Source organism: Neodiprion fabricii, chromosome 5 (assembly GCF_021155785.1).
Source record: "Neodiprion fabricii isolate iyNeoFabr1 chromosome 5, iyNeoFabr1.1, whole genome shotgun sequence".
Classification (NCBI taxonomy): Eukaryota; Metazoa; Arthropoda; class Insecta; order Hymenoptera; family Diprionidae; genus Neodiprion; species Neodiprion fabricii.
In genome coordinates, this window is record NC_060243.1 from 17715958 (window position 1) to 17739531 (window position 23574).

Consider the following 23574-nt stretch of genomic DNA (forward strand, 5'->3'; position numbering starts at 1 on the left):
AAAAATCTGTATGATGTTTATTCCGGCCTAGCTGACCGGGATGCAGTTTCTGACAATATAATAATACACGATCATTTTATAAATTCCAAATCGAGTCAAAGTTTCAAAATAAAAATAAATTATCCCAATACTCGTAAATGTTCAAAGCACCTTAATCATTTTGCGAATTTGGGGGGAGGGGGTTAGTATATATGTGTATTAGAGTAATCCAATATAGCACCCATATCAACATCGATACTACATGAGAAATCCTCCTTGGGGATCAAAACAGCTGGGATTGATATAGCTGAGAAGGTCATGCTCAGACATAGAAGTTAATTCCTGTGGCAACATGCCCCCAGCATCTTCAGGTTTCCTGGCAGGTGGTCCAGCGTTGCTGGGATTAACAGGCCCGCTGGCAGTTACAGGCACACTGACACCTTGGCTAGAATTGCCCACTGGCAATGTCGCCTTGTTGGTAACTTGCTCGACCATGGCACCCTGTCCAGTCGGAGACTTTGGCAGAATCCCCTCCATGGCGGTGTTCATTAGCTGTGCGCTCTGCGTCGCAACACTGTTGAGAATATTCTTTGTAGCAATGATCGCGTGCGCTGTCGTCGTAGTTATTGGACGATTGTTTATTATGTCCTGTGTCGCGTTTGTTATCACTGAATTTATCGCCTGTTCGGCAGCTGTTGTCAGCCTCTGCTGGCTTGGCTCCTGCGCTGCTCCACTGGCCAGGGCCGAACTCGCTTCGGCAACAAAACCTGCCGGCTGGCTCAGCATCGATCCTATGTCTTGCTGAACCGCATGCTGCATTGCCTGTGCTGCCTGTGCCTGCTGCACCGCTTGCTGAACCGCCTGGACTTGCTGGACCACTTCTTGGGTCGCCTGCTGAACCGCCTGTTGAACAGCCTCCTGCGTAGCCTGTTGAACCGCCTGCTGCACCGCTGGAACCGCTTGTACGTGCTGGACTGCCTGGACCTGCTGGACCGCGTGCTGGACCACCTGCGCGTGCTGGACAACCTGCTGGACCACTTGCTGTTGCGCCTGCTGAACTGCCTGAACTGCCTGCTGATGTGCATGGGCCACAACCTGCTCAACTTGCTGCTGAGCCTGTGCCATCACTTGCTCAACCTGTTGGACTTGCTGCATTGCAGCCACTTCCTGCTGTGCAAGAACCTGCATCTGCTGGATCTGTTCAGCTGCTGAGGGAATCGGCTCGCTTGGTACCTGGTGTTCGGACAATTGAGATTATTCGGTTTTGTTCAGGGCTGGGTTAAGTGCTTTAGTAAATGCATTTAAAGGGCTTTATAACAAGAGAGCAGAAATTCAATAATCACGAAAATCAACTCTTCTGCGTCCGTTTGAGCGGAGCACGATTCGAAACAGTGGCCCACGTTTACAGGCAAACGGTATATCAGACACGTGAAAAGTAAGATATTTTAGAATCGTCAATGTATCCTTTAAACTTGGTGGAACAGGTTTTCGATAAACCGAAAAGCGAAAATATGTATCTTTCAAACTATCCCAAAACGGCGTATGAAGCGGATTTAACGGTTAAACGTGCATGTTTCTCGTTGTTGCATTGGTACACCTGGTATCACGTGAATCGACTGCTTAACTAACTTTACGCACGTTTCCAGATTTTTCCTATGCATACCAATATGAATATACCCTGAACAGTAAAAAAAAAAATGACTAGCTTTATAAAAAAATACCTGCAGCGGACGATGAATGGTGGTAACGCAAGTAGGCGAAGCGGCGGTACCAGCAGCAGTATTGATCGGTGGTTCCTGCATGGGAGGCAGAAGCGCAGTGGCAATAGTCGTTAGAAGATTTTCCTCAGGCAATTTCTCAGGTGCTCCATTATTTGCAGGAACAGCGACGCTGACAGGTGTCATGGGCTGTCCAGAGATAGTTGGCCCGGGCATGAGTGCCTCGAGTATCATCGCCTTAACAGGAATAGGCGGACTGTTCCTTGGCTGCGGAGATCCAGACATAACGTCGTGCTGCTGCTGTCGATGGATCGCCTCGGCGTCCGGAGAAACATGCCCTATCAGATTCACCGTCGAGATTTCAGAGGCTGGAACTGGTGAACCAAGCTGGTGCGTTTCAGCTGCAGAATTGACCAAAGCATCTAACTTCTTAGTCGCGTGTGTCGGAGCAAGGATATTTGGAGGTTGCGAAACCTGCTGCTGCTGTTGCCTGCCGGTCGATATAATTGACCCTCGCTGCTGGACGCTGGCCACAAAATCGCTTCCTGCTCCGCCTCTCTCTGGCTCCTTGTTCTGTGATGGGGAAGTCTCAATGTGGTTCAGGTACTTCTCAATGCTGTGTCCGCTTTGCGCAGGTAGACTTTGATCAGGAGCAGTTGCAGCAAACGTCGTCAGGGTGGAGAAATCCTGTTGCTGCTGTTGTTGTTGTTTCATTCGTAGATCGACGACACCTGCACCCTGGACCCGTCCACTGGAGCTTCCGTCTCCGTCTCCGGACGACAAAAGCCCCGTCGATTCTTTATTGATGTGTCGTGGACTGAGGACCTTCACTTGAGGAGAGTCTTGCATAACGCTGAAGGGATCTTGCGGAGAGAGGGCGAGCGGATGTTGATTTCGAATCATGTCTGCGACCCCGAGCAGATTAACTGCTGTCTCCTCAGAGGGACTCACAGCTGCTGAGACATTAGCGCTAACGACAGACAGAAGTGATGCTGGAGCCTCCCTCGAGCCTTCGCCACTTATTTGCAGGGGACGGGACGCTGCTTGCTGGCTGGTTGCTGTGCTGCTCGGCAGTCCCTGCATGCTGTTTTCGCTAATCATACTGCTCTGACTGCTTTCGTCGAGGATCTCGGTTTTCAGGTTATCGGGGAGTATCAGCTGGAGATCGGAAGACGAGTGAATGCTTAGTATTGGGCTTGCAATCATCGGAGGTGGTGGCATCATTACATTTGTGCACGAACTCTGGGACTGTGTGGTCCACATCATTACAGGCGTTACTGGCGAACTCGATGATGGAGGTGACTGGCAGCTCTCGCTCTTCAACACTTCTTGCTGCTGCTGCTGTTGTGGTTGTGGTTGTTTTTGTTGTTGTTGTTGTTGTTGTTGTTGTTGTTGTTGTTTTTGTTGTTGTTGTTGTTGTTGTTGTTGTTGTTGTTGTTGTTGTTGTTGCACTTGTTGCGGCTCGGAGTGAGGCTGCGACGGCTGCTGTTCCATGGCCGATGCGAAACTTGACGTGCTTGTCACCACTGGCGAAAGTAGCGCTAAAAATTTATTCGGATATTGATTAGCGCATTGTTGAATACGGATATGCGGTTTTTCCATCACTACCTTCAGAATAATCATTTTTTTTCTCATTTAGATCTTTCTTCCCGACTTTATGATTTTTCAAGAAACAACCACCTGAAAAATTGGTGCTTTCTATTTTTCTATTTTTGTTCTTTTTTTTTTCACTCCAAAATCAGTAAAACAATGAACTCCGAACAAAATACAGCCGACACTGAAAAAAAGAATATGATTTTTTGGAAATTTTCCAATCGAACTTATAGTTGTTAATTTATCGACGGTCTTTGAATTGTGTACAGTTACATGTGGTTAAAAATCTATTTTTTATTTTACTTTAAATTTACGATTATCATGTAAATTTTACTGAATGGAGTTTTACAATTTGTGAAAAACAATGTATTGTTTCTATATATTGGCCTGAGAAATTTTGGAATCAACTGATAAAATGAATCATTTCTTAAAACAATGAAAGTTCGTTGAAGCTACGTGGGCAATTTATTAGGTGAATATATTTTATGAAGATAAGTGTACCGAATATTTAAGGAATAAGTTGCAGCTACCTAATTTGTTTCATTGAATGAATTGAAATTTTCATAATCCAACTGGTTTTGATTACGCAATTGTAAAAAAAATTCCGCCTTATCAAGTCAAATAAAGTATATATTTCGGTTGAAGGATTTTTTTGTTCACCTTATGTGCATTGACAAATTAAAAATCGGTCAGCACATCAATTTTTACGATTTTTTGACGACTAGCAATACATTCAATTCCTCGATCGCGTAAAAATTGGATGAAAATCGGTCCGAATGTTCAGAAAAAATTCTGAAACTCTGTAGCGAACTCATATTATTAATTATTGCACTTACAGCTCGTAGAAACGCTTGTCAGAGAAACAACCTCTGTGGACGAAGTCAGAGTGGCTTCGGCTGAAGTAGTGGTCAAAACGGGTAAAACAGATTCTATTTTTCCAACAGATGGTTCAGGAGCGGCAGAGGCAGCGGTATAAAGAAAAGCATGAGGCTCGCTAGTCTTCCCCGATGAAACTGCGTAGAGTTTCACACTAACCGACTCGTTGGGTTCGAGATCTTGGCGTCTGTATGGCGGAACCACGCAGACCAGATGCGTCTGCTGCAGAAATTCCTTGTCAGGAAGCACGGCGCATTCCCAGTGTGGCTCCATGCTGCTCGACATATCTTCGTCGTCCAGGTGAAACACGATTCGTGTATCCTTCAGGAAGTTCTTTCCCAGCACGAACAGCTCCAGCCCACCGGTGCATGGACATGACGTGAGAGATTTTTTGCTGATTTCTGGTATGCCTGGCGGTTGAGCTGAGAAAGTAGAGAAAATGGTAGAGATTAATCACTAGAATCCTTTACAATCTTCCTGCCTTTAAATTTTCCAGTAAATGCTAAGTTCACAGTTTTAAAGTCACCAATCAATTTGGTTTTGAAAATTATCTTACTTTTCCTTGTTTCCCTGATCGAACCTACACTTTTTCTCCGAGTCCTTGCTTTGCATTTTGGAACATCTTTTCAATATCTTTAAAAACGTCTGAGTTGAATAGTTCGTGAATAAATAAAAAGCAGAAAACCTAGTTAAATTGAAGTTTATGTTTTTAGCGTACATGTCCATACTGTTATTAAGATCATCATTGTCAACTTTACAAATACATACACATAATTGAGTGAATGCGGTAAGTGAAATAAGAATTGAAAAAATATCCTAGCAAACTAGTTTAGATTACCAGTAATAGTTGATAAATTTAAAGATTAAATTGAACGCCATATCTCACGGAATTTCCAGAAAAAAAACGCAAGTATTTTCGAAATGCCCCTGACTCTTCTGTACCGACCTAAACTTGCTGACATTTACTGGGTTCTCAGGTTTTGCAGAAAAGTAGCCACCATTTACAAATATTTACGCTTACATGTTTGCCGAAAATTTCACATTTTTCTTTTCTTTTTGAATGTCTACGTTTCATTGTCAATACGTGAATATATAAGAATTCTCAGACGTTTTCAGAATACTACACTGACTTTTTTCAGAAATTAAGCATACCACAACCATCAAATTTATATCGAAGTTCATTTCTCCGTATTTACGCATAAATAGGAATGAAGCGTTTTACAATCATCTTCTCTTGTTGCTTGATTGATAAACTAATGCCAAAAAGAATTCTTAATGTACGAATACTCAATTTCTCAAGTGTAACCCGATTCAATATAACTATCCAGATAACATCTAACGGAACTATTTTGATTTTACCCTGCAAACAGATTGAATGACTGTGACCCTTAGAAACGATTTTACCAAAAGGGACTTGAATTCTGTCAATGTACTACATCTTTATGCAGGAAAATCGACAAATTATGGACAGATATTTCAGTTATTATAATCATTACCAATATCATGAATTTGTTTATGAATTTCCAAAAACTTTTCAAACAAACACTGTCTCATACAGATATTATAAATACTTCTATAACAACTGTTCAAAGCACACTGTCAGTTTCTGGGAAACATGAATGATTCAAAATACTGCAGAGGATTTGTTGCTTTGTGTTTTGAAAAAACGTAATAAAATATATAAGATTTTATAGAATTCGTGAGTATTGTTTTTAATAGTTTTTTTTTTTCTTCGAACAAAACAATTTTTTATTTTGAGTTTATTTTATTGTTGGAGCTATCCTTTTATTTGTTTTTTCTGACAAGTTGTATGGATGACAATATGTCTTGTTAAATTTTCACTCTTCGACAAATAAATGCACGAAACTGTTTATTCATTTGTATACAGTGAAAAAAATAAATGAACAACAAACCTCCATAGCTTGTCACTTCTGGTATGTTTGATTAATCAATGAGTAATCACCCCCAAACAGTAGGATGAAACCCAGAAAGTCGCGCTACCTTTAAAAGACGTTTTTTTTTTGTTTTTTGAAAGAGTATGAAATAGAAACTAAAAAATATATAAACTATTTGACCAGAGTTTTTTTACATTCATCCAATCAATGAGCTTTTAATCATATTGTTATTTTTTTCAACAAAGAAATGGATACTATTCTTCAGTTTTCTCTTCGTATTCTGATCGGATTGATAATATTAATTTGTTTCAACATTTTTTGACAAGAAATGTCCACTTTGAATCAACAATGATCTAATTTTTTTATTGGAAAAAAACACATGAAGCTTCTGGTGGTAGCCAGAGTTAGCGGCCAAGTGCAGTAGACTTGTTATAAAAAGAATAGTTCGATAGTGTTTGATGCCTGATCAGAATTGCTAAATGTATTAGCTGTTTTTCGCGGAGTTTGAACAGAACTTCGATCACTGAGCGTCACTGCGCCTTGTTTAAATGGAAACAGCAAATTTAACTATGAACTCTGGCTGCTAGTTTTTAGCATAAGGAAGACAACTGAAAAAGCGAATGGATTTTGGAAATTAATGCCTCAAAAACCATTTATTCAATTTCATTAGGGTGTATTTTGTTCAAAAGTGAGTAGATCAAGCGTCACTCAAGTTTTTTTTTTTGTTCGATAATTTAACAGAAAGGAATGTTATTGACAGTGATATCAATCATTTCGCTCGGTTGAGTCGTTTCTGAAAAATCGTGGGCACTGCTAAACATCTCGAAATGGTTGACGTTACAGTCAGGTCAATAACAATGCACCTCGTTAATTGATTCCAATAAAAAAAGAAATGCAAACAAAGCTCGATTTACATACTTTTGAATAAAACACACTCCAATCAAATTGAAAAATTGGTTGTTAAGATATATATTGCTAAAATTCACGTACTTTTTCAGCCTTCTAATCCGTGAACGAAAACTGCAAGTGCATGAAAAATATTGGAAATCGATGGGTAAACGAGTATCTAACAAGTCATTCTGTAGATTTGTTGAAAAAAGGATTATACTCACTGCAAACGATGGGCTGTGAGCAAATTTGTAGAGTTTCAGTGGTGCCGTTAGGGTGCGAAATAGTAGTGCGAAACACCATGCGACACCTGGTAGATTTCTTTTTACTGCGCCCTTGAAGAATGCCAGCTTCCTGGGGAAATCTATGCTCGACATCAACATTTCGCTCTTTCAGAATGCCGACGCAGTCACAGGTGACCAGCATTTCTTTTGCCGGATCCATGTCCACCTCAATGACAATCGTACCATCCACCTTGCGCTCAACGCAAGGGGTCGAGTTTTTTCCACTCACTCTGCATGCCTGGTAAAACATGTGTGGAGCAACTCGACCCAGGTCTGTGCCAATGAAGACCTGGAGGGTCGTTGGCTTGTCGTAACCGACCAGACGCACTATTGGGAATCCATTTCCTGTCCGATCCTTCACAGCGCCTCGTGAACCCTCTGTTTGGTATCTAGCTCTATGCTGCTGCTCCGGCTGACAGATTATCTGCAGTTGCGTCTTTCCGTCTCTTGACGTACTATCTGAAAATCGTTGGTAATTTCATCTTTATTTGAATATGCAGTAAAGCGCATCCTCTCACATGGAAAAAAAAAATTTCGCTTCAGCACAGTCAAATGCTAAAGTTTGTTCAATTACAATTCGGATCAATGATTTCGATTTGAAACATCAATTTGGAGCAACATATTTTCGTTTTATTCATGTCGTGGTATTTTTTTTTACTTTCAGTTTATCGATTTCCATTGATTTCAACAAAGTGCCCCATTCGAATGAATTCGAGTGATTTTACGATTTGATTAGAGTCATGTAACATCATAATGCAGAACCTTGAGAAATCATTGAAAATCGAGGGTGAAATTGGAAATCGATCGATATCATGTGATGTAATAGAAATCCGCATTTGCACGAACATGGGATGTAGCTAAGCAATATGGCGATAAGAACTGGACTATCAGTGGATTGTTTTGGGTCAATTACGCGTAACGAATGTACGGAAAATCCAGCGCAAGCTGTGAAGCTTTAGTTTCTTTGCAAGAAATCTATCTACGGCAATAAATACGATGAAAAAGGTCTCTCAAACCTAAATGTGGCCACATAGTGTAACGGATTATTTTGCCACCAGATGTCACAACGCCATATTTAAATCGAACTTAAACCGCTTGGCTCGCATTGTCAAGTTGCGTCGGTTAATGAGAGTGTATAACCTCAAAGAGGTTAACCTGTAGACTGGCTGTGATCTTTGCGTCATACGGGTCATAAGTGCATAGACACCAAGCGCATCCTTGTTCCTCAAGGAAGGGCTATGAATACGGGTGTTTTACATACAAGTCTTGCAGCGAACTGAAATTTGAGTGGTGGGGGTAGCCGCGTTATTGTCCAAATTTTTTTTGCCACTACTGGCCACTACGCAGCGCTGACAGTTATTCATAGACATATGAGTGACCAGCCCCCTGACACACGGTGCTAAAAGTGGTTCGCAAAATGTCCCTCGATTCTGCCGCCAATTTCCACCACTAGTGGCGCTAGTAGTTACCTGACGAGCTTACACGCGGTCAGCGAGGGCAGCGAGCGTATCAGAAGTCTACTACTAGCGCCACGTAGAGGAACTAGAAAACGGGGACAAGACGCGTACAATTTTTTAGTATACGAGCAGTGGTGAGTGTCAGGGGGCTGTGAGTGACATTACAACGTAAGGTTATCTGTGTATGAGTATCAAAAAGATTGATTAGGGTTCCGCCAAATAATAATAATAAGCTTGTGAATAACTCGTAGCGCCTCTCTTGTGGCCATAAGTTGTACTTTTGTTTCGGACGTGAACTGACCACCCCCCACCACGTTCGGTTCAAGACTTATATGTAAGACCGTGGTCAAAACCGACCAGAGCACCCCCTTAAAATCCCATCAAATTTTACGTAAAATCTTGTAAAAATCATTTGAGATCTCTTGAGAGCTTATAAAAATCTTCACGATCTTGTAATATTCCGTGAATTAATTGCGAGTCTCTGAAATTTTTGACGTGATGATTTCAAGGGGGAAACGACTCACATAGTTGCGAAATTAGTCTGACAGGGCCTTGATGAGTAAAGGGGGCCCTCTTTGGGCTGAGGACGCCGATGGCTGGCCGCGGCCTTGTGACGCCAATAACGCGACCGACGACGCTTCCTAACCCACCTCTGGGAATAGAAGCACCTCCGATACCATTTGTATTACCCCTTGCAGCGGTCTTCGTCTCGTTTCGGCCGCGTGCCTGAACTTCCGGGAACGCAAAGTTGGCGTCCTCCGATTCCAGCTTTATGTCCATTCTGCGCCGCTTCGAATCCTCCTCGCCAGCGCTCCAGCCCTGATAACGAAAGTGAAAGGATAAGGGTGAGAAGGTGGAAGGATTGAGAAATAGAATGGCCACAACGTCGAATTTTAAAAAACGCGGAAGGCTGTTTGACAAAATTTTAAAATTTAGAAACTTGATACGTAGACAAGTAGATATACAGTAACCAAAATAAACAATCGGCAGGATTCTGACAATTTTATGTTTTGACTCTTGTTCTAGTTCTGACGATTTTATGCTTCGGCTTATGTACTCATCCTTACGGTTCTAAATATACTTCAGATCCCCATGCTTTGACCCTTCTACAATTTAACTTTTTGAAATTATACAGACTAATTTTTCGCTGTTTTTGAAGTTCCATATAGCGTTAGAATTGCACGATGTGCAGACGAAACACTTGCAAAGAGACAAACGAGTGTTTGACCCTTGAACTTCCAAATATGTATAGGTATATACTATATACATTATACATGTGATGTTGGTTTGAATTTTGGAAATGTCTAGAAGACTGCGAACTATCAAAATATTCTGGCTAGGTGGTTAATTATGTGGGGTTATAAGAGACAGAGGTGTTGCTGTAATGAGGAAATTAGCTTTCACGCTGATTTAAGAGACTGTTTAACTGGTTCAAAAACAGATGTTATTGAAGTTTTCAATCAGCTGTCCAACTAAAACAATCCTCGAACGAAACAATTACGAAGTAAAAGTGCAAATGAGGTTAATGAATATGTATTTGGTCAACACAATATCCCCTCCATACGAAGAAATAAAAATAAAAGGAAATTGAAAAAAAAAACTCCTTTCGAAGAAAACCGAGTGATCAACAACTTTTAAATCGTCGTATTACTCGAGTCTGCCTTCTGTTTTAGTAAAAACTTTATCGTATATCGTACTTCAGTAACAAAACGTATCTCACTTTATTTTTAAATAAGTTATCTACAAATCACCGTAAAAGCAACAGATTGTAATAACAACAGAAGAAATTCAATTTAGAAAATAATGAAAATTTAAGAGAAAAAATACTCAAGCTACTTAGAAAAAAGGGTCTGAATAACATCGGTCGAAATAGTATAATATGAATTTCAGACTGATGACTACATTCAAATATTATTTCAATAAGTAATTGTTTAGAATCTAAATCAGTTTCACATCTTTGGCATGTGGATAGACGATATTAATAGGTGACACCCGTTTCAATATCTAAAGAAAACAGGTTAGTTACTTGGAAGATTTGATCAATCTATAATTATTGTTTGCTTTTGTTTACGAAGAGTACACAAACAGAAAAGTTGTTTATGTTTGAGCATCACGCAGGTATATCCACTGGTATTTTTTTCGTTTCGTTTCTCCATATGAATGGGACATTTTTTTGGCCTAATTCAACTTGATTAACCCCATCGTCAGTTGGAATTGTCCATTTTTTATTCTGTAACTCTCCCGTTTTGACATTATTTTGCTCAGACCGTACATCTGATTATACACGTCAATCCCCGAATAACAGAGAAGTGTAAATAAATATCAGACTAAAGTTGGGAGTTAACGTGGCGAAACACCGAAGGACAAATGACGTTTTTTTTTTTATTTGAATTACATTTAGAACGACTTCGAGCGAGTTAAAGTACTGAAGTTTTAAAGCATGACTGTTTTCCTCCATCATCATTTAGTCAGAATTTCACAGCCACAAAACGAACTTATATTTTCTAGCCGGAGCTATATTTTTCAACCGTAGTAAAAAATGAAAATATTCAATAGGGCCTCGGGACCATTTACTCGTTAAAATTGCAAACAACTTTTGCTTAGAAATCGGTCATGAATCGTTTAAAATGAGTTTGAAACCCTTATGAATCACTTGAAACCACTTAAAAAATAATTTTTAAATCGTCGAGATTAGTTCAAAATTGTTTGTAATCATTGTATAACCGCTTGAATTCAGTTGAAATCACTTGTAAGCCGTTTGAAACTGGTTAAAATTGGTTTAAAACAGCTGGAAATCATTTTCAAACCAGTTAAAAAAGTTTAAAATCACTTGGAGACCGATCGAAATGGTTCTATCACCTGATCGTTAAGTAAATACCCTTTCGTTAAGGACAGTAAACGCAATTGTAAATGTTTGTCTGTGAACCAGTGTGAATACGATAGAATTATACTTACGGCGTTGGAGAGCTGCTGCTGCTGCTGCTGCTGCTGCTGCCGCTCTTCGAAGCCGAGGCCCGAGTCGTTAGAATTGTCACAGGCGTCCTGGGCGCTTATCAGTCTCGCCGCGAGTTCATCGGAACCCCGGATACCAGAGTTTGGCCTCGCCGAGGCAAGCAGCACCTTGGGCTGCGCACTTTGACGAGGGTGGTTGATCCTCCTCGAGGAATATGTTCTAGCCGTTGGCGCTACCGTTCCTCTCGCGGAAGTCCCAGTCGCAGTTGATGACAGACCCCCAGCACTTCCTGCGGAGGGGCGGAAACAGAGAAAACTGTGTTATGATGATAACATGAGTAAGGATGAATTGGTCTGAATGATCAGAAGCTGTGAAAAGAGACGAACGAAAAAATTTTACATTAACCTGCAGCGGTGTTGTTCGAACCAACGATTCGCGAACACGAACGAAACAATATTTCCACTGGGCAATAGAAATGATTCTGATCAAATTCGATTGCAACAAGTTGAAATGTCAACTAGTTGAAAAAATGGCGAAGGGTTGACCACTCTTAGAATCCAGTATGCGCCAATAATCAAATTTTACGAAATCTTTTAAATCCTGAACAAATCTTGAGAAACCCTGCAAAATCTTAATTAACATTACACGCATTCTCTGTAATCCCATGAAATTGTTCAAAATTCTTTCAATAGTTGTGGATTTTTATGAAATCTTTGAAATTGTATTGCATCTTAAATACTTTGAAATCTTACAAAATCTTTTGGATTTTATGAAATCTTTGAAGTCGCATGAAAGCCTGAAATCGTACAAGATTTTTCGAAAACCTTTTGAAATTCTTTGAAATTACATATAAGCCTGAAAATCCTTTTGAAGCTCGTAAAATTCCGTGAAATAATTTGGATACTCTGAAATATTTGAAATCATGTAGAATCACTTGAAACGATTCAATCTTGAAATCTACCGTACAAAGCTACTGATGTTGAGCGATTGGCCCCTCGCATAAATCTATGTTTATCCAATCTAAGATATTCTAACTAATGGTAACATTTTTCTCAAACAACTTCTGTAAATTTCTACAGTGAACGAAAAAATCCCCCAAAAATGTTTTAGCTTATCCTATTCAAACTTGTTTTCATTCATTTCTATCACACAGTATGGATGTCGTTTTATTCCTTATTACAGGAATGTTTACTAGTTTATTTGTTTTCTTCGTGTCGATACCGAAACAATTTCTGGGACACAGTGCGCACGATGAACAATTTTAAAAACTTCTGAAGTCAAGCAAATCACTACGATTTAGGGGAAGACTTGGGTGAAATCGTTACAATTCCTCAGTTTCACGTATACAAATCTTTTGCCCATGTGTGTATGTATATTTTACAGTTATTCTTTCGTATAATATAGTAATTCTGGCTTCTGTTTGACGGCACGTATCAGAAATTCTATAACCATACGAGAACTGTCTAGATTTTAAAATCTGTCTACACCACCATTGAATGCGCCGCCTTAAGGCGATGCCGCGATCATTCTTTTGTTCGACCTAAATTACGAAGCTCATTACCGACTTTTCGATTAACTCGTAAAATAAGACGTAAAATCGATTTTCCTTAACACGCTCAATCATTTCGACGCATGTAAAGTCTGCCTCGATAGAGACGGTATGACTTTTATTCGTTCCATCTCACACCCGAATTCTGACGTAAATCTTTCGTTATCGATTTACATTATTATCGATCGAACATTGAGAATAAAGCCATCGACGACAAAATTTACTGTACAACGAAATTGGATATTCAGAAAAAACTAATTTCTTTTCTCCACACATCATCAACCTAATTATAAAAATCTTTATGATTCTATTCAACCCAAATTTAGTTTTCACTTAGTTCGTGTGTTGAATTCGAAAAAAATCTGAACCTCCAATATCATTTATATTACATTCATTTAATGGACAGTTCTAGACAAAATTACTGACTTGCAAGTTGTGAAGAACATGCTGAACTGTCTCCTTATTCTTTATTGACTAAAATTCAATCGGTTTTGGAGATGGTATTCACTCGTTACCTTGGCTTGTGTCAACGAACTTAAATGTGTTTTTGTCAAGTTATTACTTCACACTTAATACAAGCAACGCTGAACATAGAATTTAGCCTTTACTATATTCCGCATTTTTTTCTACGAGTCGCAACGTTTTAAAATGTGATATTAATACGAGATGCGTATAAAATTTTAAAAATTCACAATTCCGCGACTTAATACGAGAGAAAAGAGATATGTATCTAATAAATTCAAATCCGTACAAGCCACGTACGATATTATAATATGTAAACGAATATGTGATAATTAAAATTTTTTTATAATGATAGTAGGACTTGGATTTGACATAAATATATCAAATTTACGAAGCAATTACATCTTCAATCGCGTTCGGCTCAAGAAATTAAAATACCATATATTAGAACGACAGATTGGACGTGAGCCAAGAATCAATATTTTTTATTAATTTTAAGCGGAAAAATATAAACTATTGCACATATAAACGAAAGCTTAGATATTGAGGTTTCATTTCAATCATTGATTCAAAATTCTCAAAAGTCGAATAAGTTGATTCAATTTCACTCTACGATGGTTCATTTTATTGAAAAGAATAGCTTCTACAATTCGAACCTAAGACTTCTTTTCAACGTGTTGACATACTTAAATATCTAACTTAACAACACTGCTACGATACCGATTACGATCAACAGATAGCAATACTGATTTCGAAATTCGAAAACTGGAAAATCTGTTTCAGTGAATTTAGAGAAAACAACAATTTGGATAAAATATGATTTACGGCGGAGAGAAATCGAACAATTGAATTAACAATTTAATCATCGCTGTCGTCAGAGCACTTCAAAAAGTTTTCACGGAGTACAATAACCGATATTCCTCCATTCCTTTTTCCCCGATTTTCGGTCGGACTTTAAGAGTAATGCATGCGCGCGGTTGTGATGTTATTTAGCCGTCATTAGGAGCATAAAATTTTTCAATCAGCATTTCCTAGATGGGCCGATCTCCCATATCGTTGCCCAAAGCAAAGGCACGCGTCTGTCCGTGGAAAAGTTCGACGCAAACATCCATAACGCAAAATGCCCGCGGTCAAAAGTCGAACCCTGAGAATCCTGTCGCGGACCCAGAGTTGAACATTTGTATCACCTGCAGACGCATCCGTAGAAAAAAGATGGTAGGTGTGATTCTTCAGGACGAATACAAAATCAAGACTCTTTCACGAGCTTTGTCCGATCGCTTTGCCATCGGTAACTAATTGTCGCAAACGAAGGGGCTGATGGAAGAGGAATTACAATCGTTCCGATCGTACAAGAAGTACGATTTAGTTGACAGGATTCTGGTTTCAAACTCCTGGTCATAAATTGATACTCTTTATTGATCATATTGCGAGACAATCGTTATACATGGAGTAATCACAGAATTATCATATTCGTTAGCTATGGATTCCGATTCAAAAATTCAAGAAACAAAAAACAGTCTAATGATAAACGAAAGCTTAGATGATAATGATGCTTCGTTCCGAATCGCTTCGAAATTGTTATAAATTCATTCGATTCGTTCAATTTTACTCTAGGATAGTGTATTTTATTCAGGAGACTGTTTTCTACAAAGTCAATACTACTTTTAAATGCAACGAGCCACCTTAGTCTCAATTTTAACGGATATAATAGATTTTTATTAATTTTCGAAGCGATTTGAAATAAAGTATTTCTCAATGCTGCCCATTTTTGCAGGGATCTTCGTAGCTGGTGAGTATAAGAATCCGATAAATGTACTCGACGTACGATCGTGTGCGTAAAAAAAAAAAAAAAAAAATTACTAAAATGTATCGTTTTCTAGCCAACCTCCTGAACGTTGTGACATCACTTCCAAATTTGACCTGCATGTTATTTTTAAACGTAGAGAATATTGAGCGATGATCACCGTGCTATTTGGCCGCTTGTTTTCTACCGTGCGAGTAATGATCCAGTTTATACGGTTATTCGAAATCGCTTGTCACTCAAAGCTCGACGTAACATAACGTTGAAGAAATCGACGCAGAAAATAACACCTGTAATAAAGAACAATGAAAGAAACATACATTAGCCCGTGGCAATTTTGACATGCAGCAGAACTCGTTCTTTTCAAGAAACATTCGAAGCATTCTTTGCACTGTGCAGGAAAAGCTCTAGGCCCACGGAACTCAGATTTGATTGTAATATTAAATCGCAATCGTAACTTTGATCGTCAGTTCGAAATTGGGGTCGAAAAGAAAGTGTTAAATTCGGTGAATTTTCGATCGAAATTAATTGAAAACGGCAAAAACGTCTCGGAACCACAAAGCAGCATGTCATCGTATCGTCGCAGAGTAAATCACCTCATATGTATGAGAATATCTTCATAAAAATAGTGTATACGAAGTGTCAAAACGATAATGTATGAACCGGGGTATTTTTGACGGTATGTTGTGCCACAAATGCATTTTGTAATGTGAGTTTTCAATTTTTGTACAACAGTTTACCGCCCGATGTTTTTGGGACATAATTTATCACATGAAAATCAGTCTTGTCCACTCATGATTAGATATATTATGTCAGAAGTAAAAGCGGTCGGGACTTGTCATTATCCATATTAGTTTGGAATTTGACCGAAGAATATATAAGGTATTCCAAGAGGATAACTTCGAGCCACGAGTCTAACAGCAATGGTCAATGTTCGAATCATGACAATACTCAAGAACAACTTCTATCGATATTTCTTTATTGGGATATAGTGGCTGTAAAGTTAACAGAGAAACTTCACAACACAAAGGTTTCAGATAAGTATAAATACGGGTATTGTCAAACACGGGTGACCTTATACTATTGATATTATCAAAAAGCGTCGCGTTATAGTAAAACAGTGTAGATAATGAATAAGCTTATGAGTTTACAGCAGTATAGCTACTTACATCTATGATCAGATGTACGTTATTTCACTAATTCACTAGGTACGTGGTATAAAAGACCTCGTGATGAAACTGCGTAGTTGCTAAATCGCTTTAGGACACGGTGGTAATTTTGGAAAAAAATTGATTAGTATCCTATCAACATTTACTGTTTCATGAATATCGAGTATTCTAACGAGATGAGATAACGTTTTAAGAATATCGGACGCAGTTCACGTTTTAAAAGGCATCGGAATTGGTCGGTTTGACTTTGACCCACAAGTTGAAAATATCAGCAGCTACTCCTGGACTGATTAAACGGGCTCCTTTGTTTATAGGTTTCATATGCATTGGACAAGCGCAGGAAACTGAAAAACGTGATAAAGTCTAATCGATAAAAATTTCGAGTACATGCTGCATTCTTGAACAAAAGTCGTTGCGTTAAAATGCGTTGGTTTAGTTTTCATCAGATTTTTCGATGTTTTCATGTCCAGAGAATTGTCTCTGATCATTTTGAGACAGACTCAACAATTTTTTGAGTAAAATCGAATGTGCTCTTTCCGCTGGCGTTATCCGAAAAACAATTCACGTAGATCTTACGTCCAACAAGAACTCAAAAACGTATCGACCGATTCAGATGATATTTAGACCATTGGTTTGCCTGCATCAGGATGAATGGAGTTCACATTACGATTCGGAAAATTAGGAGATAAGAGGGAAAACCGTTTCAATAAATTTCCAGCAACGTTATTCGCGCCAATGTTGGTGAGTACGAATGAAACAGTATCCTCGCTGAGAACAAAATAAAAAAACACCAGAGTTCAAGTGCTTGAACTTTCTGATTTGAATACCATTCTCCGATTTTAATCTAGTTCATATGCAGCGTAGTGCATCGAAAACTGAGAGACACGTATATTTTTGTATTTGCTAACAAACGATTTAGAAGGGTTGAAAGGACCCACAAAGATGGGCAATAGAATGAACCATAGAAACTAACCTATCGAATTTATGGTCTGAAAAGAACCTATTTACTGAGAAAACAAATTTTTTAAGAACAAAAACAATTTATTTTGCAATTAGTGCAATTACATCGCCAGCAATATCCTGATTTTAACAAACTAAGTTTTATTAACAATTAAACAGCAGATTAATGTTTAAAAATGCAATAAAAAATGAATAAATGAGTTAACCCTTTCAGTCATAGTGGGACCGCTACGATCCCACCTTTTAAAAAATCACCTCAGAGCTCTAATATTGAACCAAGGCCTCTGAAAATACGTATCTAAGGGTTTTTTGAATCGCTGAACACGGTCAGATTTTGAAAATTCAAAATTGTGGATCCGCTATAGTCGATCCAATTGGGCAATGTGACAACAAAAATTTTAATCACATAAAATCCTATTTTATCAGGAATATTCCTTCAAATATACATTAGAAATAAATATTTCAGTTAATTTGAGATGAAATTTGAGATAATTAAAATCCGTCGTTCCTTATCATTATCATTGATATATATATAGAAAAAAAAAAATTGTCGATTTATTTTGAAACAGTCTAATATATATATATATATATATATATATGCGTGCGTGCGTCATAATAGGGGTATTGAAAAAAAAACAACTAGAAGAAAAATCACAAAAAAATTTAAAAAAAAACAGAAAAAAACAAACCCAAAACTGGAACTAGATGCTCTCCACGTTCTCGTCGTTAGTTCCGGGTAGCGGTAAGAGAGAGACACTAATATAGACAAAGAAAGATAAGATGGCATTTGCCATCTTGAATTTAGAAATTATAAAGTTATGACTTCAGATTCGTGATCAGCGATTCCAAGATCCCCCAAACTACTAAATTCAGGCCAAAATATTGAGTAGAAAGATATATAAAACTTGACGTCCACCATATTGGATCCGCTATTTTGAATTTTGAAAATCTAATGTCCGATTCGTAATCAGCGACCCCGAAAACTCCTGAGTACAAAGTTTTAGAAGAATTAATAAGTATTTGGAATTTCACGTCCGCCATATTGGATCCGCCATTTTGAATTTTTAAAATCTAATGCCCGATTCGTAATCAGCGACTCCGAAAACTCCTGAGTACAAAGTTTTAGAAGAATTAATAAGTATTTGGAATTTCACGTCCGCCATATTGGATCCGCCATTTTGAATTTTGAAAATCTAATGCCCGATTCGTAATCAGCGACCCCGAAAACTCTCCAAAAACCCTCGAGTAGCAATTTTCATCCAAATCGATGCAGATGAAAAATGCATGACTGAAAGTGTCAACACTCTACTTCTTTGACGAATCTAGTTTATAAACAACATCTTTCACGCATCTTATTTCATTCTTTTCCCTAAAAGAATATACCTGGAAAATTTTTTTTTTTTCGTGTTACGTAAATGGAAAGTTTCAAATGGCCAGCTGACACCTTTTAAAATTGAGCTAAAAATTTTTCCCAACGGGAGAATTTTTTTCTTAACAAATAGGTCCTTTTAAAACCATAAATTCGATAGATTCGTTTGTTTCGCGTACCCTGATGGCCACTCAACGTGATCTGTAAAAAAAAAAAATGTTTAAATTAAAGAAGAAAAAAAAAACAAAAAGAAAAAGAAAGAAAACCTAAATTATCTAGCATAACGAGCAGGACAACGCACAACAACGCAATAAAGTTGTAAATATATCACTACAGGGGAAGAATCTCCATGAGTTAGTCACGCAGTCGGAGCGGGTTGCTGTTAATTGCACGCGAATGAATTCGCAATTGCAACGAGGCGACGACACAGGGGATGAGAGGCTGTGGTGGGTTTGCTCTCGCATCGGAGCAGCGCCGTCAATGGACATGGAGAGCAGATCCGCGATATGTTATTTGTTACGGGCGCGAGGAAAATCACGGAGTTAATGTCAACGACCGGAGTACCTATGCATCGTCGAGTCGACTCAAATGTGTCGGCGCCAATAGCGAGGCGATGCGTCGCGTCGTTGCAGAGAGCCGCCTGTGCAGACGACGCGAGCACAATGCAACGAGATCGGGCTTCGAGGACGCTTCGGTGAGCGATAATCGGTCAATGAAACTGCACAAGCGACGACGAGTCGGCGATCGGACAGGACGGGGGATCCACCATCCGCGGATGGATCGGGTGGGGATTTTTTTTTTTTTGCAACAAACTAAAACGGCGAGAAATAGAGGAGAAATGGAAATATTGTTGCAGGGGGTTAGAAGTAATAGAATGGTTAGAAAATAGTAGAGACGCGATATCGAATTTTCAAAAATGCGAAAATCTGTTTCGCAGAGTTTCGAGATGTAGAAACGGCGGAGTAGAGAAAAGTCAAAATGTACAATCGTCAGAACGGATGAGAATCTTACAAATCTTACTTTGGTTTTCTATACTTTGACCTTTGTACATTTTTACTTTTTGATATTTCGACCTTTTACATTTTGAAATCACATGAAACGGATCTTCGCGTCTTCGAAAACTCGCGGTTTGTGATCCTTCTATATTGTGTGGACATTCTATTTTTCGGACCCCCCCCCCCCCCCCCCCTCATTTTTTGTAAGGTAGAGTTTCAAAACTAGATTAGTCGTGCAGTCAGAAGAGCGACCATAATACCGTATTGTTAAAAGAGTGAAAGTTCAAACGATGACCACATAGTAATAAGGATCAAAATATCCCATTTTCATAAACGTTAAAATCTGTTTCACAGTATTTCAAAATGTAAAAAAGGCTAAGTAAAAAATAGTACAAATGTAAAAAAGGTCAAAGCATGGGCAACCAAAATATAGAATTACGACAACGAATAAGAATATAAAAAGTCAAAACAGAATTTGCAGAATCCTGACGATTCTACATTTTGACTTATCTATAATCAACCTTTCTACATGTCGAAACTCTATGAAACAGATTCTCATATTTGTTAACATTCGACATTATGACCCAGGTCCTAAAAAAAAAAAATGACAAGTTAGAAGCTGAAATGGGTGATTTTGTAATCTTGTTCAACCGGTTTCCCATTATATACACGGAAAAAAAATGTAAATTTCCCCACATATACGAGTTGAACTAAATTTCTGCAAGCTCGGATCTTAAGCAGAACGTATCCAAATATAATATTTTCGAATAAAAAGGAATGTGCAGGACTGTGTCTTTCAGACCAGTCAAGTTATTGCTTTGTTTTCTCGCCGCGCGTTTTCAACAGCGAGAGATCGCGCGTGATGCGTAAAAACTGCAAATACCTACCGTCGATATGCTCACAACGCGAGTGGAAGATACGAGCCGTCGTCTACCAATGAGCGGATGGATGCACAGCTCGTCTCGGTGTCGGTATGGTACGACTAAATGACACTAATGACATCAGAGATAGTCTAGTCAAATAAACAAGATAACGGGCGATAATGGATGCAATAGAGCAAAACCATACCTGCAGCTAATCGTATCTACGGAGGAAGCTCGGCCCTTGCGAAAATTACGCAGTACGGTTGTTGGGATTATTGTTAGTTAGGTGGTGATTTTAACAAGTGTCAATAAATCCATTGTTTAGGTGAACGTGCTTGAATGCCTTTTTATTTGTTATTTAACGTCTTTGCTTTATCAGGAGCGTCGAACGACTGAGAGGACGACCTCGTCCTCGGTGGAAAAACAGGTTGTTTTTGAAGGACCAGGGCCCTCTCACACATTTTAACTTATACAAACATATGAAAAAGAAATTACTCGTAGGGAGCGAATAAATAATAAATAATAAATAATAAACAATAACATAACGTAATATAATAGGAACTGATTCAGGATCAATTTGCATATTTCAACAACGATCTCATTCGATGCATTAACATTCCTTCATTGAGAAAAATATCGTCGTCATACGTGTTTATCGGGGAAATTTTAGTAAAATGGTTATATGCTTCAAATATTTTTCGGAAACAAATGAAAATGTGGCACGAGTACAGTTTAATGTGGTTATGGTTGTCGATATTAGATTTTCTGATTATTGTTACGTTAAATCGATATGTTTATTTGACTAAATTTTCATCAGCTAAATAAAGCCTTGACATCAATTTATTGTTGCACCGACACTAAATTATCGCAATAGTTACAAGAATATATGATGCGAGTGATCGTGATGAAAAAGAATAGTAAAACACACTATATTTTCTGATTACAATTACAAAACTCATTGTTATTTTGTACCGAAAACTACGATTTTCGGTTACGGTAAGGCATTGAGACAGTTAAAGACTCTGTAGTAACCATAACTAAAAATTTCTCGCAGTGAAACTTGGCAGATTGAGCATCCGACTTTGCATGCGCGAGTTTTGGCGAATTTTCATGCAGGCTAGCCACCTCAAACTTCAGCCGTCAATCGAGATTTCTAAAGGTTACGTAGGTCATGCGAAATTTTTATAGTTAAGCAGATGTCAAATAATCGCTGTAGTGATTCGGGAATGGTAGAAAAACTTTTACCGTCAACTGACTAATGACTGTTTACTGCCACCAGTTGTCATATACTTAAGAGGGTTTCCCAAGTAAGAGCGGTACAAAATTTTCATTTTATTCAATATTTTTTGTGACTAGACTAATAGACGGAACAGGATGAACCAAACCCTATTCTAAAGCTGCGGGCTTTTGCTTTGAGACACAAGAACGATTTTCAAATTATCTCAAAAATTTACGCCTGTACGTACGTTTAAGCGGAGCTCTGCAGAAAACGATTAGCAAAAAAATGGTAACCACGTTCGCAGGCGGACGGAATATCTGAAAAACCACAACTTTTTAGAATCATCAATATATTCTCTAAACTTCTGTGGAACGGATTTTTGATAAACTGACATTTGCCTTAGCAGCGACTTTTTTCATCAGATTTCGTGTTTTGTTTTTTCCAGTTCTTGGAGAACTTTTTTATTAATTTCTCAAAAATAAAAACTCGAATCCAAAATCCATTCCATTGAAGCTTAGCGGACATGTTGGCGATTCTAAAAAGTCTTAGTTTATGTATGTTGGATATTCCATCCACCTACAAACGTGGTTACCATTTTGCCAATCCTTTTCTGCAGAGTTCTACTTGAACGGACTTACGGGAGTACATTTTTAAGATGATTCAAATTTTTATGTTTTTTGCTTTCACAGCGGAAATTTGTAGCTTTCGACTGACGATACCGAAGCTAGCGGCCAGAATTAGCACCCGAACGTTCTAACGTTCGTTCGAATAAGGCAGTAAGGTCCGAAAAACAAAATTTTTTCAAATACCTTGAACACCCAATGCTTTTACAGAATTCCGAGAATGGAACTGAACTGCATTTTTCTACTTCCCAAAAGTTAAACACGTTTGTCTGTCAACTCTGGCTGCTAGTTTCAGCTTCATTTTCGAATAAATTTTGTTTCGTTCTCTTCCATCCATTAGTCTAGCCCCAATGAACCAATAATATGATCATGTTCAACTGCTCTTACCTGAGAAACCCCCTTACAACATATGTAATTTCAATTTGACACTTAACGCGGGGGAATTTGACATCTCATGCCCCATTTCGAGTGAGTTGGCTTCCCTGCCTCGAAGTCGAAAATATCACCGTCCCTTCGTTATACGGTCGATAACTTCAGTATATCCGTATTGCATGCTAATCTTCGTGAATGATATACGGTGATGTGCAGGCCTTATTGAACACATAGAGAAATAAAAACGTGCAGTCAATTAGCGACTGACCTTTGAACCCCAGCGACGTATAAGAGCAATAACCCGCGTGAAATCAGAATAAAAGCAACGTAAGAAAAAATAAAGGAAAGAAAAGAAGAACGAAAACAAGAGGCAATCGATCAAAAGGCCTGTATGGAGAAGAAGAGATCGGTCAACGAGCACATGCACCAACGGCATTGATTACGCATCGATGGAACGACTTGTGCAGTCCCGTTGACAATGAGCAAGCAATATGACACGGAGCAGAGCATGTCATCCACCATTGTCGGTGTTTCAGACTTCATGCACCA

General features: G+C 38.6%; 1 protein-coding gene across 3 annotated transcripts in view; it reads right to left on the reverse strand.

Annotated features, from left to right (window-relative positions):
• The window catches only part of LOC124183659 (nuclear factor of activated T-cells 5-like), a 64451-nt gene continuing 40877 nt past the window's right edge, over positions 1 to 23574 (reverse strand). For 2 of the 3 annotated variants that reach the window (XM_046572411.1, XM_046572408.1), the window contains exons 2-8: positions 11646 to 11932; positions 9341 to 9509; positions 7174 to 7692; positions 4127 to 4588; positions 3100 to 3238; positions 1701 to 3045; positions 1 to 1212 (exon numbers count right to left, since the gene is read on the reverse strand). In XM_046572411.1, the coding sequence (XP_046428367.1) occupies positions 238 to 1212; positions 1701 to 3045; positions 3100 to 3238; positions 4127 to 4588; positions 7174 to 7692; positions 9341 to 9509; positions 11646 to 11932 (3896 nt within the window). In that variant the 3' untranslated portion in view covers positions 1 to 237. The remainder of the gene's footprint in view (positions 1213 to 1700; positions 3046 to 3099; positions 3239 to 4126; positions 4589 to 7173; positions 7693 to 9340; positions 9510 to 11645; positions 11933 to 23574) is intronic. The other variant, XM_046572410.1, reaches the window with a different exon arrangement.